This window comes from Diabrotica undecimpunctata, chromosome 1 (genome assembly GCF_040954645.1).
Source record: "Diabrotica undecimpunctata isolate CICGRU chromosome 1, icDiaUnde3, whole genome shotgun sequence".
In the NCBI taxonomy this organism is placed as follows: domain Eukaryota; kingdom Metazoa; phylum Arthropoda; class Insecta; order Coleoptera; family Chrysomelidae; genus Diabrotica; species Diabrotica undecimpunctata.
In genome coordinates this window covers 186103426-186121212 of record NC_092803.1, presented here as the reverse complement: position 1 = coordinate 186121212, position 17787 = coordinate 186103426, and the positions used below count along the sequence as shown (strand labels likewise).

Genomic DNA, 17787 nt, shown 5'->3' with positions numbered 1-17787 from the left:
GTTCGATCTTCAACTGAGACTAAGGTTTACTAAGGGCTACGTGTGGTCAGTACTGCTATATGGCGTAGAGAGCTGGACACTCAAAACGAGGGATATAAACATATTAGAAGCTTTCGAAATGTGGCTCTATCGCCGTATCCTAAAAATACCATGAACAGCGAAAATCACAAATATAGATGTCCTTAAAAGAATAAATCAAGAACGCCAACTTTTCGAAACCATCAAGAAAAGGAAAACAGCGTATCTAGGTCACATCATGCAAAATGAAAAATACCAGTTCCTCCAACTTATATATAATATAGGACGCAAGAAAATGTTCTGGCTCCGAAACATAAGGCAATGGACAGGGATTAACGACATACAATCTCTGATACATATTGCAAGAAATAGAGAATTAATGGAAAATGGATCGCTAACATCCATTAGTGGATTTGCATCTAAAGAAGAAGAATCTGCTATTGGCCGATTGTCTTGAGAATTGCCTCCACTACTTTGTGAGTAGGAACTCAAATGTATAAATACGGGTGATTTTCAAGCAATCGTCATCTGTTGATCACCGGACCGGTCTCGGTCCTTAGAAACTTATTGAAGCTCCGATACCTGGAGTCCCCTGCCAGTAAAGGCTTAATGCCTCACACTTAACTCTGTAGCTTGTGTTACCATTGTACCTTCTAAACTCTGAAGTTTTATTCATCAGTCTAAATTATTGCAAAGGGCAAAAGACTCCTCTAATAATAATACTTTATATAGTAAACAAAGGAATGTCTTTGTTAAGGCCATATCGAGATGGAAGACGCTCCATAATGCTATGGAATAACGAGCTCCCAGGGGATATGTATTTACATGTGTCTATATATAGTCGACAACAAATTGAGGACGAAGAAACCCCATCGGGTGACAGTTTACTAACCGATTTTAATTTAACATATCACATATTGTATATCTTTTTTTTTCTAAAAAAGTTGTTTGTTGATATCAAATCTCTAAATACGTTTGACGTTTTGATTGTTTATTTAAAAATAGTTCCAATTAGGTTCGTTATTTTAAAACAGTTGCGTCGTAAACGCCCAACCTTAGACCCTAGAAATGATTTTAAGTGGAAGTGAATTAAACGTTTCATTGGCTTAAAATCGAAAAAAAACAAACATACCGAATGGTTCGCATGAGGGACAACAAGCATTATCTTTGAGCTTCAATGTAGATCCAGGAGGGCAGTTTGGTACACCGCATTGGATACCTTCACATAATGGGTTTCCTAAAAGAAAAATATTTATGTAATAAACCAAAATTAAAAAAATAAATCAAATACAAAGTACCAAATTACTCTAGTAACTGTATAAAAGTTGTCGAGGTACATCTATGTTAAAAAAAGGTCATAAATAATTTTAAATAGTGAGTTTTTAAAATAATACAAGTTAAAAGCTCTTTTAACAAATGACTCAATAACAAATTAAATTTCAAACATAATAAATACAAGAAGAAAATGCAAGAACAAAAACAAGTGCTGATAGTGACAGTTAGACCAAGCATAATTAAAACAATAAAGAAGTTTTACAATTGGTTGTGTGACTTAACGTCTTCTACAATGTTTCTCCATTTTTTCCCTTGTTTGCTTACAATTTTCCAATCTCCAACTCCTATCTTATTAAGATCTGCAATTATCTGGTTCCTCCATCTCGTCTTTGGTCTTCCTCGTGGTCTGCCTAAGACTGGTCTCCATTTAGTGAATTTCTTGATAATTGCTTCTGAATTTCATTTTTCTAGAAATACCATCCATCTAAGTCTCTGTGCCTTGATAAATCTGATGATGTCTTCTCTTTTTAAAAGTTCTCTTATTTCATACTTCATTAGTTTTCTAAATTCATTTTTACCTAAGTTTAGTTTAGTGGGCCTGCTATTCTCCAAATGATTTTTCTTTGTAAGATCATCAATCTTTCTTCATCTTTGTCAGGCACATTACTTCAGCACCATATGTGATTACTGGTCTAATTGCTTCTCTGTAAATTTTCAGTTTAGTATTTTGAGTAAGCTTCTTATCTTTGAGAAAGTTGTATTTCCATTAAGTTCTGTTTCCTGCCACAATTCTTTCATTTATTACTATGCTTCTTTCATTAGTCACATCAACGGGGACTCTAACATATTTAAAGTGTTCTATCTATTCACAGTCTTTTATTTTCAAAAGCCTTTTCAGAGGTCCAAGGCGGAATTAAGATTAACGGAATCAGCACAGACAACACCAGATATGCTTATGATACCATCTTAATAGCAAGCAACGCACAAGAACTACAAAATATAATAAATGCGGTAGTTCATCACAGCAAAATGTTCGGTTTACATCTAAACGTTTCCAAAACTAAAACTTTAGTATTTTTAAAGACACCAATAAACGTACATGTGTATGCCAAGGGTCAAATAATATGACAGGTTAATTCCATAAAATATTTGGAAGCAAATATTAATAGTCAGTGTAATAATAAAAAAAAAGAAATCCTATCAAGAATCGAACAAGTAAGAAAAACATTCATGAGCATGAAAACATTTTTTACAAGATCAGACCTTAGTCTGCAGCTTAGAATCCGAATGATCAGATGTTACGTTTTTTCTGTCTTACTGTATGGCTGTGAAAGTTGGACAATGGACTCTGAAATAGAAAAAAGAATAAATGCCTTTGAGATGTATATATACAGACGAATGTTAAGAATTCCATGGGTACAAAGAGTTACTAATGTTGAGGTACTTCGTCGCATGTGTAAACAAAAAGAATTACTAAGAATAATCAAAGATAGGAAATTCCAATACTTAGGTCATGTGTTGAGGGGCGAAAGATATTAATTACTTCAAGTTATACTGGAAGGAAAAGTACAGGGCAAAAGATTAGTAGAAAGATGCCAGAACTTATGGCTGAAAGACTTGAGGAGATGGTTCGACCGCTCATCCGCAGAATTTTTTGGCGCAGCAGTTTCCAAAACTACAATTACCATTTGGATCGCAAACCTTCGAAAGGAGACGGCGCCATGAGAAGAAGAAGATCTTTACAAACTTACATTTCCCAATATTTAACCTTGTCATATTAACTGTACTTTTTCATGAGCATATTAGGTATTTTGTTTTATTTTAATTTATTGTCAAACTCCTCTTGGATGCTTCTTTACACAACTTTGCAAATACTTCCTTTAAACTGTTTAGGTTTCTACTCATCAGTGCTATGTCTTTAGCGTACGCCACAAGTTGCGACGTCGATGTTATAATTTTGTAATTTTTAAAAAAGTTTTAAAAACGTTTAAGAATTTTTAGAGTTTATTTATCACATTGTATAAGAAAATCGTCCGGAACGTATACGAAAGCGATATATTCGTGATAAAATTATCATATCTAAAATCTAATGGAATTTTACAATATTTCGTCAGCGCATTAACTTAAATAACAAATTTAATATTGTTTGTTACTTTATAGGAATATAACCAGTTTTTATGGGATTGCCCATTTTTCAAATGTAGAGGTATATACTTGTTTATTATTCATGTTCATTATTAAGGCCCTACATGAATGAACTGTAGCTTTTTGCAAGTCATAGAAGAAAGAATATGGATATTGTTGTTGAACAACAAGGTCAACAGGGTCAAGTCATGATACCTTAATATTTGATCGAAGTGCATTAAGAACTAGAATGGGGGAAAAAGTGAAATTTCAGGATTATTAATTGGTCACAGTTGATATGCATGCAGACACTATCTACTTTACTTTTTCTAGTATTCAGTATTACAGCCAAGTATTTGTTGATAATTTGCCTAAATAAATAGTAGTTTATTTGATAGGTATATCGATGGATAAGAGGACAAATATTGTATGTCCAAAATTGATGTTTTCGGTAAAATCAATTTCAAAGTTTGCATTAACCGTGACAAACCGTACACCTGTTAAAAGTAATTTAATTACAGTTAAGTTCATACTACACCTTTCTTTTATATGTTATTCAGTTCTATTTCTAATTCTTATGATTATATGTTAATCACATGTAAGCTAAAAGTAACCTCCTATATGGACATACAAGAAACGTGAAGTAAAATATGGACATACTATCTGTTGCAAGATAATTCGGGTGGAATTCCTCAGATTAAGAGACTGGGCCGATATCAAGCACAAAATGACTACTCCCTTAATTCTGTAACCAATAGTCAGCCATAGTCTTTCGATATGTTAGGTGCAATTTTAAATTCTATTCAAAGTTTAAGTTATTTTACTAAATGATACAAAGTAGGTGTAGCCAGGTACGTATTTCAATTTTGAGTTGTTAACGATTGATAAATAAAATTTTAAGCATAATTTTGTGTACCTATTTAAATTAAATCAGTTAATCGCATTTGTACTTGGAATTCAGAATTACAAATTTTTATGTACGTAAAGTCAGTGTTTATAAGAGATTAGAAAATTTCTTGGAAGTTTATTTAGGTAAAAGGATAATGTTTGCTTAATATCAAATTATCACTAAATGGACTTCTGTGAGAAGAAAGTTTATTTAAAGAGAACTTTATTTTTTTTAGTAGTCTTGTTTACTTTTAAGCGCAAGGATTTTATGTATCATTAATCTTACCATTTTTTTACCCTTTATTGTCTGTATACTTTGTATAATACCAATTCAAAAAATTAAAAATCAAAGACAGAAGACAATCACATTCAGAAATCAAATAAACACGTAATTTTAGCGCAGTTGTCAGAGATCAGATGTAATTAGGGCTAATTGCACTTTACAAATTCTTAGAGAGACAATCTCATCTTGAAAGTGGTGCTTTGAAGAATCTAGACAAGAATGCATATCATAGCAAGTAATTAGTACAGTCATTAGTAACCATTTTCCCAAACTTTCGCCTAAACTGATAAAATCAGAAGTAGAAGGTGAAAACACTGGATACAACGTGGGGCGAATTTTCGCCCCACATACATTTCGGCAAAATCCGACGAGAATATTTAATTTTCTGGTGGCGGTATTTTGGGTTTTACTACTTCTTTGTGCTCTTAATACATCAACTACCAATGTTCTAAACCGTGAAAGCGATTGATTAAACTTAATTACAGATATTAATAAAAACGTTAAAACTGTGGCGAGAATTCGCCCCACCCGGTATTAGGAAGGTTAATCATATTACCGATTTACAGAAGGTTACCGATTAATTATTTTATAAAAAACACAGAATTCCGAGAAGAATTCCTTAAAACGTAAAATTACATATTTTTTCTTAGGTCTTCTTTCGACGACAGTTAAATCAGAAGCGATAAAAAAAACGAACGAACGGAAGTACGAACTTATAAAAGACGATCCAGTGTTGCGATAAAAAGAAAAGATTCTGGTGCCCTTCGAGTTTTGCCAAGTTTTTATTTATCAGCTATACGGGAAACAATATATCACATGTATTCGGTGAATAACTTACCAACTTTAAATAAACTTTTAAGTGAATTAAGAAACAAAGAAATAATTCCCGAGTGTCATAAAACTACTTTTTGGAGCTTTTTAAAATCTAATGGTTTTATATTTAAAACAGTGAATTAAGCAGGTAATAATGGAATCCAGCCGTTTAATAAAGTAGAGGTTCGATTATTTGGAGAGTCTAAGGTCTTTTAAAAGTGGAAAGAAGAACCTGTATTATTTGGATAAAACTTGGTCCGACACCCACGATATAGTTAAAAAAATTTGGATTGATGGTTGTAAAAATCACCGCCTCACCAACGTTCTTTTCTCTAGAGGGAAGATAATTTGTATTTTACATTGTGGGGAGAATCAGGGTGGGTAGAAGATGCTTTATTACTCTCTGCTAAGAGTGTAAGTGCTTGTCGTTTAGATTATCATCAAGATATGGACAGTACTTGGTTTGAAAATTGGTCTGAGCAGCAATTACTACCTAAATTAAAAATAAATAGCCTTATTATTTTGGATAATGCTCGAATATCATTGTAGACTAAAGAGTAAAATTCCAAACACTAATTTAAACAAAGCTGAAATTCAAGAATTTTTATCAAAACATGAAATATATTTTATGGATTCTTACACAAAAAACAACTGTAGAACTATTAAAATTAGTTAAATGTGAAAAAAATTATGTTATCGACAGGCTATCTGAGAATTATGGCCATAAAGTATTAAGACTACCCCCTTACTATTGTGTACTGAATCTAATAGAATTGTTGTGGTCTCAATTAAAAAGTAATGTCAGGAAAAATAATAATTCTCCTAAATCATGTTCGACTGTTGTAGATTTATTTCGCTAAGACCGAAAAAATGTATAGAGCATGTCAAAAAAATAGACGAAAAATACTTACAGTTCCAAAACATTATAAATAGAGTAGTTATATATTTAAACGATAGCGATGATAGTGATACCGATTTAAATGTAGACGATAGTTAAGTTTAAAACTATTTTTTTTTTTATTTTTTTACTTTGTGCGATTGCCGTAATTTTGATAAAATGTATCATATATAAGTCCGACCCTGTATACAAGTATACCTAGAAAATTAAATCCGAAATATCTTGCAACGAACAGTACAATATATTATTTCCATACTGCAATTGTCAAAATATCATAAAATCAGGTTTACAATACAACAAAATCATCTGATAATGATACCTGAGAGGTGTGTGACAAGATGAATAATCAGATAGTTCTTATTTAAATTTTTTGTAGTAAAAATACATGATTTGAAAGTGTACCAATAAAAAAATAGGGTAAAGTATTCGTGGATGACTGGTCTTTAAAACACTTGCACTCAATATTCAATTATTCTTTAATATACTACAACGAATATCATTCTTACCGAATCGTTCGCATGAGGGACAACAAGCACCTGCCTTCACTACTGGACGAGAGCCAAATCCGCATCGTGGATAATCGCACTGTATACCAGCACATGCCGGATTTACTAAAATAAAAAAAGTGAAAATTAGTAGTAAATCTTTAACGGTTATGTACAAATTCAATTCAGATACAAACGATCTTGTGGCTTTGGATCATGCGACTTAATTAACGGTGAATAACAATACGACTTTATTACCTTCACCTTCAGCTAAAGAGCAGTAAAGTACTAAGGCACAGAGTACGATAAACTTCATTGTGAATTCGTATGTTATAAAAGAACTGACTGGTACAAAAATTGAAACTGGTTTGAGAAACAAAGTGTTCGTCTGCTTTTATATTAGGTGAATTTAACACTAATTAAACCAATAAACACTGATAGCAAATAATATAAATTAACGATTATTTTATAACATGAACTTAAAACACAAATATTAGCTAAATATATTATTTTTATCTATGTTAAATGTTGGAAAAAGTTATAGGTCAATCAATATCAATATCTTTTGAATACAAAAACATATACATATTATTAATGTAAGGTTATGGTTAAAGTAGGATAATATTCAAACTGATACCTTGAATAATTGATTATTTTGTTTATAAAACTATAGTTGCGCAATAGATTTATGTAATATATGATCCAATATTAAAAAACAGACAAAACCTCAATATATTCAAAAAAATTAATTGAAAGAATTGTATGCCAAATTCGAAGTCGTCATCTAAGCACACCATCTTATTACCATAAATAATTATATCTTGGAAATAACTAGAATGTAGAAAAATAAACGAAAAACAAGTTGGAAGCAATGGAGCATACTTAATAAATCATCAGGAAATCAATAATGATAATATATTAGGGCTAATGATGAAAATCCTTGGCTTTTTAGAAAAACTTCAAAATTTGCAAACATATTAGTACACTAAAAATTAATTCTTCCTTATGTGTAATTAATTCTAAAAAGGTAGGCAATCATCGCGGCAATTCGCACTGTCAATTTTGCACACCACAAAGATTTACAGGATAACTCCACAAGATACCTATTCCAAAAAAGAATAACCGAAAAAAGCAGAAATACATATATCACAGAAAGTAATGGAGTCGAAGAGAGCTGGGCAAAAATTAAGCCTAATATTTTATCGTCGGCCAAGAAAGTTCTTGGTGAAATAAATTAAAATAAAAATAAATCGTTCTCAAGGCAAAGAACTCCATGGTTTTGTACAGAAGTGAAGGAAAAATGTAAAGAAAAGAAAAAAGCTTACCTGAAATACCACCAAAACACAAGAGGCATATCATAATTACCAGACAATTAGAAACGAAACACATGCAGTTGTAAGAAAAATAAAAAAAAATGATCACTGGGAACGCTTTTCTAAAGAAATGGAACATAACACAATAAGATACCAGACGAATGAAGAACGAGCGAACTAATTATTCTACTATTCAAAAAAGGAGACAAAAAACAGCCAGAAAACTACAGAGGTATAAACTTGTTAAATACTACGCTACGCTAAAACTTACAACTAAAATTTTACAAGTGCTAATAAACCAGAGGATAAGTTTATCAGATAAACAACAGGGTTTTCGTAGTGGAAGATTGTGTACATATGTAATATTCGTTATAAAGCAAATTACTGAGAAATCACTAGAGTATAATAAATCAGCATTTCTGTGTCTAATTGACCTAGAGAAAGCGTTTGACAGAGTAAGACTCAAAGATTTAATCCTCTTCTGTATAATAGAGCAGTTCCCCCAAAATATTATAAAAACCATCAATAACATCTACCAAAACAACAAAATGGAAGTCAGAATAGATGGACAACTTACAGAACCTATAGAAATGGGCAGCTCAATAAGACAAGGGGATTCATTGAGCCCCATGCTCTTCAATTTGATCATGGATGAAATCATCAAAACCGTTAATAAAGGAGAATACAGAATGGGAAACAAAGAAATCAAATTACTCTGTTACGCAGACGACGCAATATTGATAGCCTAAGATGAAGATAGTCTGCAAAGAATGGTCTACAGATTTAACATAAGAGCAAAAGAATTTAATATGACAATCTCATCTCAGAAAACTAAAACAATAGTATCGCCAATGAACAAGCAGAATTGCTTATAAAGAGGAAGAAGAAGAATAAGAATTTTGCACTGCTGCTTCAAAGAGATCATGAGAAGAGCAGTTAACCTTCGGCCGGGCGCACCCGGCACCATAATTACGACATCGAGCGGCTGGCAGTAATTTGCTACCGTGTAGTTCCTTATTATTTTCGACACTTTTTTAATTGTTAATTAACCGTATCTTTATTTTTATCAAAAAATAAAAAAGCTTTATTAATTTAACTAATTTTAATAAATTGTACAAAAAAAATTTATTTGATCATTACAATTTGTAAAGCTGTTTCCTAAAAAACTGATATGACTCTTAGAGTATTTTGTAGAAAATTTTGTGAGCAGTGTACTTTGAAGGATAAATATTTATTATTTACATACTGTCACTGTCATTGACAAATCTTAAAATTTGTCAGATAACTTATTCTCTTCAACCTCAAAAAATGGCTCCACATCCTAGCAAAGAACTAAAAGCAAGAATTGTAACGAAATTAGAAGATGGTTGGTCACTATCTGCCATAGCAAACAATTTTAACGTAAGCAGAACAGTTTTTAATATTAATAAAATGTGGAGAGAACAAGAAACTCTCGAAAGAAAGCAAGATTTTGGAAGACAACAATATCTACTACTCATGAAGATCGTACGCTTTTGGAGAGATTACAAGAGAATCCTTTTGAAGATGTGAAAACTGCAAGAATTATGTCACAGTTTTCGGGAAGTAAGACAACACCTTGGCGAAGAATTAAAGCATCACGTCTTAGGTACCGAACTGCAGCAAAAAAAGAAGCTCTTACTGCACAACAGAAGCAATCAAGACTTATATTTGCTTTAAACCATTAGCTACAAAATAGCTAGGTTGTATCGGCGTAATTTTATACCTCAAAATGCTGAAGAGCTGTGACATGGTATACAACAGGTTTGGGAAAAGCTCTTTGAAGAAGACAATTGCATAGTTCTTTTCACACAGATGGATCGAAGACAACAAGTTGTTATATCAATGCTGATGAGGATATTACAAAATATTAATTTTATTTTTCCATACCTATATTTAGTATAGTTTTGGTCTTCCAGACCCTTGCTTTATTTCGAGAGTTTCTTGTTCCCTCCATTTTTTATTTATAGAAAAACCGTGGTTCTAGTTATGTTAAAATGTTTTGCTGCCTGTGATATTGCCCATCTTTTAATTTGGTTACAATCCTTGCTTTAATTTTTTGTTGAGTTAAGTCGTTTGTTTTATTCCTTAATAATAATAAAAATAATAACAACTCTATTTTATGTAAAAACTATCATTTATATACTGTTTATAAAATGCAGGAATTAAAAATAATATCAAAATTTAGACCTTAATAATTATTACAATTTATGAATTAACATATGTAATCAACTCTTCGTTGTTTGTTTGTTTATTTTATTATTTGTCTGTCATAATAAATATAATATAATGTCAGACCAATCAAATACACTGCTCAAAATGATCAAATCTTACTAATAATCTTATCAGTTTTTTAGGAACCAGCTATACATACAATATTCGATTTAAAATGTTATTTACAAGTAAATGCACTACATTTTGTTCATTTCATAGACGTATAAAACTTAATTTTTTACTGTAACAATTGCAGCATTTACCACGTTTAGCAGGATTTTCGTCTTCTTGATGAGGAACTGGTTACTTGGGAAACATCCTGAACAAAAACTCGGTTATATCACGTAGAAGTCTTTTGATATGTAATCATGTATGAAGGTGTTCTTTCATGAAGTTCATTGCAACATTTTTGGGACAATGTCTCCTTTTCAGTGATTTTCCAGAATTTGCAGCAAAATGTAGAAAACAAATCGTTTATGCCGCCAATATTCATTCAATTATAAAATATATCAAACAGCCATCTTTTCGTTATTCGTGAAACACTGTATGATGAACATAACTTATCCATGGTATGAACCACTCCTTTTGTTTGGTTGTAATTTAAAGTCAACTTTACTTTAGTTGTGCATAGAGGATAATAATATAACTGACATCTGCGGAGCACATAAGAGGCAATCATAATAATCTTCTTGTAGTCCAAATATGCTGGATTGAATTATTCCTAATTTATGTGAAAGAAATTCTTCAGAAATTTCTCTATTTTTCTTCAGCGTCCCCAACAATGTAACTTTCTTCTCCAACAAATATCTATCTAACGGAATGCTGATATAATTATCGGTTGTTATGTTTTTTTCTGTTATTTTTATGGACTCTATTAGACGTTTTACAACGTCAAAGACCAAATTTAATACGTCGTATGGGCCACTTGGCTGCTTACAGCAAAATGGTCGAGCATCACACAACGCATACCCTTTTATCTTTTCTTACCCTTTAATCCTATTTTACTTAGCAGGTTTGTTGGGTATATATTGTATCTAGCTACACCTACTGAAGAGATGAAGCCTTTTATCAATTCAAGGTAAAACTTTAAGAGACAGAATCCCCAATACACAAATCAGAGGCATGTGTAAAGTACATATCGTTAGAAGGGGACGCCAAAGAAGACGAGAATGGAATCAACACATTAACAAAATGGGAAGAGAAAAACTTGCTCGAATAGTAAGAAATGGAAAACCAGAAGGTAAAAGACCACAAGGCACACTCCCTTAAAGATAGAGAGATAGCTGGCAGTCAACATCGCAAATACTGCTAAATCCGACCGGAAACAATAGGTCTTAAGATCTAACATACAAAGAAGAAGGAGAAAATATTTGAGATCCACCATATCAACTGGGTTTCAGAAAAGATAAACGTAAAATGGAAGTCAAAAACCAATCAGGAGCAGACCAGTAAGTAGTGTGTGTTCTAGTAGACCAGATGTGAGGTTCAAGTAGATGGGGTTTTATCTAATCACTACACTTGTAAATAATTCACTTGTTATACTATACATATATATGTGTGTTAAGGTTAAAAGTTTAAACTCGAATGTCTACTTTTGGTAACTGTTGTAATGTAGTTCCTACAAAAGGCGGAGGTAGTAAAAAACATGTAAGCTGCACTCTCGAATGTGTGGTTTTAGACACAATTACTGTAAACATAAGTCTCCCCTTAAACACATCGAGTTTCAATTTGTTAGTTACAGTGAAGTTGTACACTGAAGAAGATAACATACTAAAAAATGTAAAGTCAGTAAAATAAAATTGTTCATGATAAATGTTGATTACAATTCGCTTTAATATGAAAATAACCCAAACCTCACCACAGGTCTCTTGAAGGCACTGGATGCTGTCTTCATAGTCACGGATAACGTCTCCTTGACAGGATGAGTCTCGATGATGCGTCTAAGTTTCCATTTCAAAGGTGGTAGCCCATCTTTTTTGACTAGTACCAAAGTACCGATCTCCAAGTATTGTTAAAAGTTCTCCTTCCACTTCACTTATTGTTGTAAAGTGGAAATGTACTCTTTGGACCATCTGGTTGAAAAATGTCGGCGTAGTTGCTGAATTCGTTCATAACGAAGAAAGTCTGTTTGCCTTGATGTCGCAGTAAATGATTGGGTCAGGAATTGATGTACAGGTGTCTCCAATAAGGAAATGTGCAGGTGTTAAAGCAAAGTATGGCTAGGATCAGAAGAAAGCAGACAAATACAAGTTAAAATGTTTTTCATCTTGTTATTTGCACCAACAAATGTGCTTACATTATCGGAATATAGTTTTGTGCACTTGCTGCCACGTCTAGACATAAAACGACGTAAGGCTGCTAAGAAACAATGCTTTGGTAATATTGAAATTTCTTCCTGTCCTATCACGAGCAAAGAAACGTCCAGCATAGTCAACGTCAAAAGTACAGAAAGGCCTAGAAGGAGTTAAGCGTGAAAGGGGAACATTTCTCATGAAATAAGATTGATTTCTTAAATTAATATTGTTCTGAAGCTATTTTCTTGTAGCATTTTAAAGTAATTACTATTTAAATGGGAATAAGCCACAATTAAAGGTTAAAGTACGTTTATTGACGTTTCAATTTCCACTTCGGAAATCGTTCTCAAAATACAAACATTAGCACTAAAGTTAGATTAATGATTTTGTCCACTTCTTTGGTTCTACCGCCTTTGGAGTCGATTTCTCAACTCCAGGACAAAAGAGTGCCCTATCACTTACCAACTGATCCGCCCGTAGCCGCTGGTCAGTAAGTGAGAGATTGCTTATACCGGCAATCACTCGGTCCCTATCTGCATTGGCCATCTATAGATAGATGTTGCCCATCCTCTACCACGTGGAGGTTGCAGATTTGGATGTTTCTTTCATTGGGATTAAGAGCTTTTGGCATTTCGTTATCCCTCCAGAGCTTTAAAAGATACAGATACAGATACAGATACAGAATACAGTATCCATCATTATAATTTACCTAAATGCCCTATCAAAATAAAAGATTACATCGATATTAGGAGGACAGGGACACACTCTTCTCGCCTAGGAACCTATGCATTGATTTATATCAACACTAGGTCACGGAGAGAAGGAAGTTATACAAATGGTTTTCTACATCCAAATATTCAATTTACGATGGAAACAGGGAAAGATCAACAACTAGCGTTCCTAGATGTATTAGTAAATCGAAAGAAAGGTTACTTAGGACATAAAGTGTATCGAAAACCTACACACGGACAGATACATAAACAAGAAATTAAAATCCAGGCCAAAATCAAGGTATCATCAAAACTCTGGCAGAGAGGGCGAAGAGAATTTGTGAACCACAGCATCTGCAAAGTGAACTTCTTTATATTGCAAAAACCCGCTCACCTCTAATGGTTATACCAAAAGAGAAATACATAAGGCAATGAACAACGTCTTTAGAAGAAAGGAAAGAAACATAATGTATAGGCAAAGCGTTCTTGCCCAATATATCGGGGGTAACGGACAGAATTGGACGAATACTTAAAAAAAAGCCAATGTAAAGACGATTTTCAAACCTACAAAGAAAATCAAGGACTGTTTAAGATAGGTGAAGGACAAACGCGACCCATTAGCAACGGCCGGAGTACACCGAATACCATGCACATGTGGAATGATATCTGTGGGAACCACAAAAAAAACACAAACACAAGGATAAACGAACATAAAAGCCATTGTCGTTTAGGACATATCGACAAATCTGCCGTTGCCGAACACGCTTTGGGAAGCGGAGAACATCGGATACTGTTTGAAGAAATGCAGATGCTGGATAAAATATCACAGTACTACCTACGGTTGTATCGGGAAGCGGTGGAGATATATAAGCACCCAAATAATTTTAATCGGATAGAAGAAGGATTAAAAATCAACAAAACATGGATAATAATATTAAAATCCACAAAAACTCTTCCCGCAAAACACGAAGGAAGAAAAGCTACTACAAACGACGACACGCCCCTTCACGCCGAAACCAGTGGAGGGGTGGCAAGTAGAAAATATAAATATGGCCCCCGCAGTACAACGCAGCGTCAGTTTCAGCTTACAAGCGAAGCAGTAATATCTCCAGAAGATGTCAACCCCTAGTGTTGGCGAAACATCGAGAACTAATCTCATCTACCTCGCGTTTGGATAATGTGGGCCATATGATTGAACGCGATAATGAAAACTGGAGAAGACGTTGTTGGCTATCTAAAAGTACAACTGTTTTTATGTCCAAAAAATGTAATATAACGGGTGCGAATTAATCTACTCCGTTAAATACATTATACCTGGTATACAGTAACAGGTATCTTTACAATATTGTGTTTTAGTTTCATTATTAAATAAGTTGATTTTTTAATTATGTGTTTTTAAATTCAGTATGAATGGATAAACGAACGTTGGCATGCGGTACAAAAACTTTACTGAAGTGAATTTACTTTATTGGTAGAATTAAATAACCATAGAAAAATATTAGAATGTAAAGAAACAGGAGTGATAAGCAAAAGTCCTGTGAATGGCTGCTTGTCAATAAATTTAACGCAAAATCTACAGCTTTTATAACACTTTCAGCAAAAATTCTAAGTCATATAAAGAAACTCCGATTGACTACATTTTAAATGATATATTGGAAGAAATAAGAACAGGAATACCATCAGAGTGTGATTCAGAATTTAGTCAAATTGGCAAATTTTATATGAATTCAAAATTTAGCCGTTTCCACATCATCATCATATAACGGGGGTCCTACGGCGATTGCCGCTTCCCGCATTTCAGCCTCCATCTTTTCCTACCTCTCCAATCTCCCTCTTCTAAGCCTCTAGATTGCATTGTTTTTGTAATTTCTCTTCTCCAGGAATTTGGTGGTCTTCCCCTTTTCCTTCTTTCTGGCAGAACATACATTAAGGCTTTCTTTGGCCACCGCTTCTCCTCCATTCTTATGACGTAACCATACCATTGTAATTGCCTTCCTTGTATTCTATCTGAAAGAGTATCTCTAATTCCTGTACGGTTTCGTATTTCCTCATTCCTGATTCTTTCCATTCTCGATACTCGACATGACCTAAGATAATCCATTTCCACAACGTCTACTTTATCTCGTTCATTCTTTGTCATCGTCCAACATTCAGCACCATATGTGGTAATTGGTTCTACAATTGCTCTGTATACGCGAAGTTTGGTATGCATCTTTATTTTATTAGACCACAGTAATGAATTCAGTATTCGGATGCATTTTTTCCCTTGGGTTATTCGGTTTTGTACATCTATCTTAATTCTGCCATCTGCTGATATGATGCTTCCTAGATATTTATACCGGTTGCAGCCTTTTATAACTGCGTTTTCAAGCCTCAGATCTGTGGTATTTCCTCCAATTTTTAAATATTCTGTTTTGCTTATGTTTACAGTAAGCCCCTATTTGACATATTCCTCAAATAATTTTCGATTCATATAATTTATATCTTCCTCATCGGTTGCAACCACCACCTGATCATCTGCAAATAACAATGTATACAGAGTTTCTTGTCCCACTTCGATGCCCATAAATCTACATTTATTTCTCCAATTCCTCAATGCTTCTTGGACGTATATTTTAAAGAGTGTCGGTGACAAACAGCCTCCTTGCTTTAGGCCTTTAGTGACTTTAAATTTATTTGAGGTTCTGGTTCCAATTTTTACACAACTAACTGCATTTTCGTACAATTTATATATCGCTCGGATATACGTCGAATCCAATCCGGACCTTTCGAGGACCTCAAACATTTTCTTTAACGGGACACTATCATATGCTTTCTCAAGGTCTATAAATACCAAATGGGTCTCTCTACTTCTTTCGGCACGCTTTTCAATTATTTGTCGTAGGATAAATATATTATCAAGGCAGGATCTCCCGGTACGAAAGCCGCTTTGTTCTCCAATATCTTGTATCTGTCTTTCAACCCTCTTCTTTAATATTCTGCCGTACAACCGGCCCACAGAGCTCGTCACACTAATACCTCTATAATTGGAACAGTCTCTTTTATTCCCTCTCTTATATATAGAGCTTATATATAATTTATTCCAATCTTTAGGAATTTCCTGGTCTCCACACATACATTTATTGAAAAGGTCTACTATTAATTCTAAAAGTGCAGTCGGCCCATATTTAACCAGCTCTATGGGAATGTCTCCAGGCCCTGCGGCTTTTCCGTTTTTAACCTCTTTTAAGGTTTCCGTCAATTCAGATAATGTTATTATAGGGATTTCCTGTCTTTCGTCTCTGTTGTCTATTAATTCCCTTATCTTTTCCCATCTGTACTCTACTCTATCCTCTTTCAGCAGTTTCGTATAATATTCTTCCCATTCATTTAACTTTATGAGAGAAATGTTGTCTTCACTTTTCTCATTTTTCCTAAACTGCTTTAATGTTTTCCAAGCTTCTGCCACTTTTGTTCCACCCATAAATCTGTCCAGTTCATCACACTTAGCCTCCCAGTTTATATTTTTCGCCTTATCCACGTCCTTTTTAACTTCTCTATTCTATTTAGCGTATATTTCTCTGTCTTGAGGGTCTTTCGATTGAAGCCATGTGTGATATGCTTGTTTTTTCTTGAGAACTTTCTCTTCTAGTTCCGTTGACAACCATTCAGGTGTACCTTTTTTCCGATTTTCAACTTTTCCCAGTGCTTCATTTGCCGCTTCATGAATATATTTTTTAATTACCTCATACAGACTTTCAGGGTCTAAGTCCTTTGTTTCTATATTTTTTATTTTCTGAGCTATTCTAATTTTATATAAGAACTTTGTCGAATCTTGTTTAAAGCTTTCCAGGTTATATTTTATGTTTTTTATGGTTGTTCCTATGTCTGTTACTTCATCATTTTTGTGACTTGATTGTTCTCTCTTAAATGTCACCATTACTTTTGCAATAATCATATGGTGGTCACTTCCACATTCTGGCCCTCTAAACACCTTCACGTCCTTCGTTTTTAGTTTAGAATCTTTACGCTGAATGAAATAGTCAATTATTGATTTTAAATTCCTGGTAGGCTGCGTCCATGTAAATTTGTGTATATTCTTATGGGGGAAGAAACCATTTAATATTTTCAAAGAATGTGCCTCGCAAAAATCTATTAACCTTTAACCGTTGTCGTTCAGAATGTCTTCTCCATATCTCCCTATTATTTCACTGTTGGAGCTCTTTCCAGTTCTTGCATTAAGATCACCTAAAATCCAAATTTCTTTCTTCTTATTAATTGTGGCTAGAACAGTTGTTAACTTGTTAAAGTACTCTTCCTTGCTGTCAATCCTTGAGTCATCCGTTGGTGCATATGTTCCAATTACCACTATTTCATGGCCATTTTTCTTAATTTCCATGAGGATAATTCTTTCATCTATTTCTTGCCATGATTTAATACATTTTTTCAGTTTCTGATGTATTGCTATAGACACT

The 17787-nt window shown here is 33.5% G+C and overlaps 1 protein-coding gene across 5 annotated transcripts in view; it reads right to left on the bottom strand.

Moving 5' to 3' along the window:
* LOC140432710 (uncharacterized) overlaps positions 1–7202 on the bottom strand; it is a 48253-nt gene extending 41051 nt beyond the window's left edge. For 2 of the 5 annotated variants that reach the window (XM_072520776.1, XM_072520778.1), the window contains exons 1-3: positions 7043–7202; positions 6806–6910; positions 1151–1255 (exon numbers count right to left, since the gene is read on the bottom strand). In XM_072520776.1, coding sequence (XP_072376877.1) covers positions 1151–1255; positions 6806–6910; positions 7043–7100 — 268 coding nt within the window. In that variant the 5' untranslated portion in view covers positions 7101–7202. The remainder of the gene's footprint in view (positions 1–1150; positions 1256–6805; positions 6911–7042) is intronic. The other 3 variants (XM_072520777.1, XM_072520774.1, XM_072520779.1) reach the window with 2 other exon arrangements.
* Positions 7203–17787: the final 10585 nt, after the last annotated feature.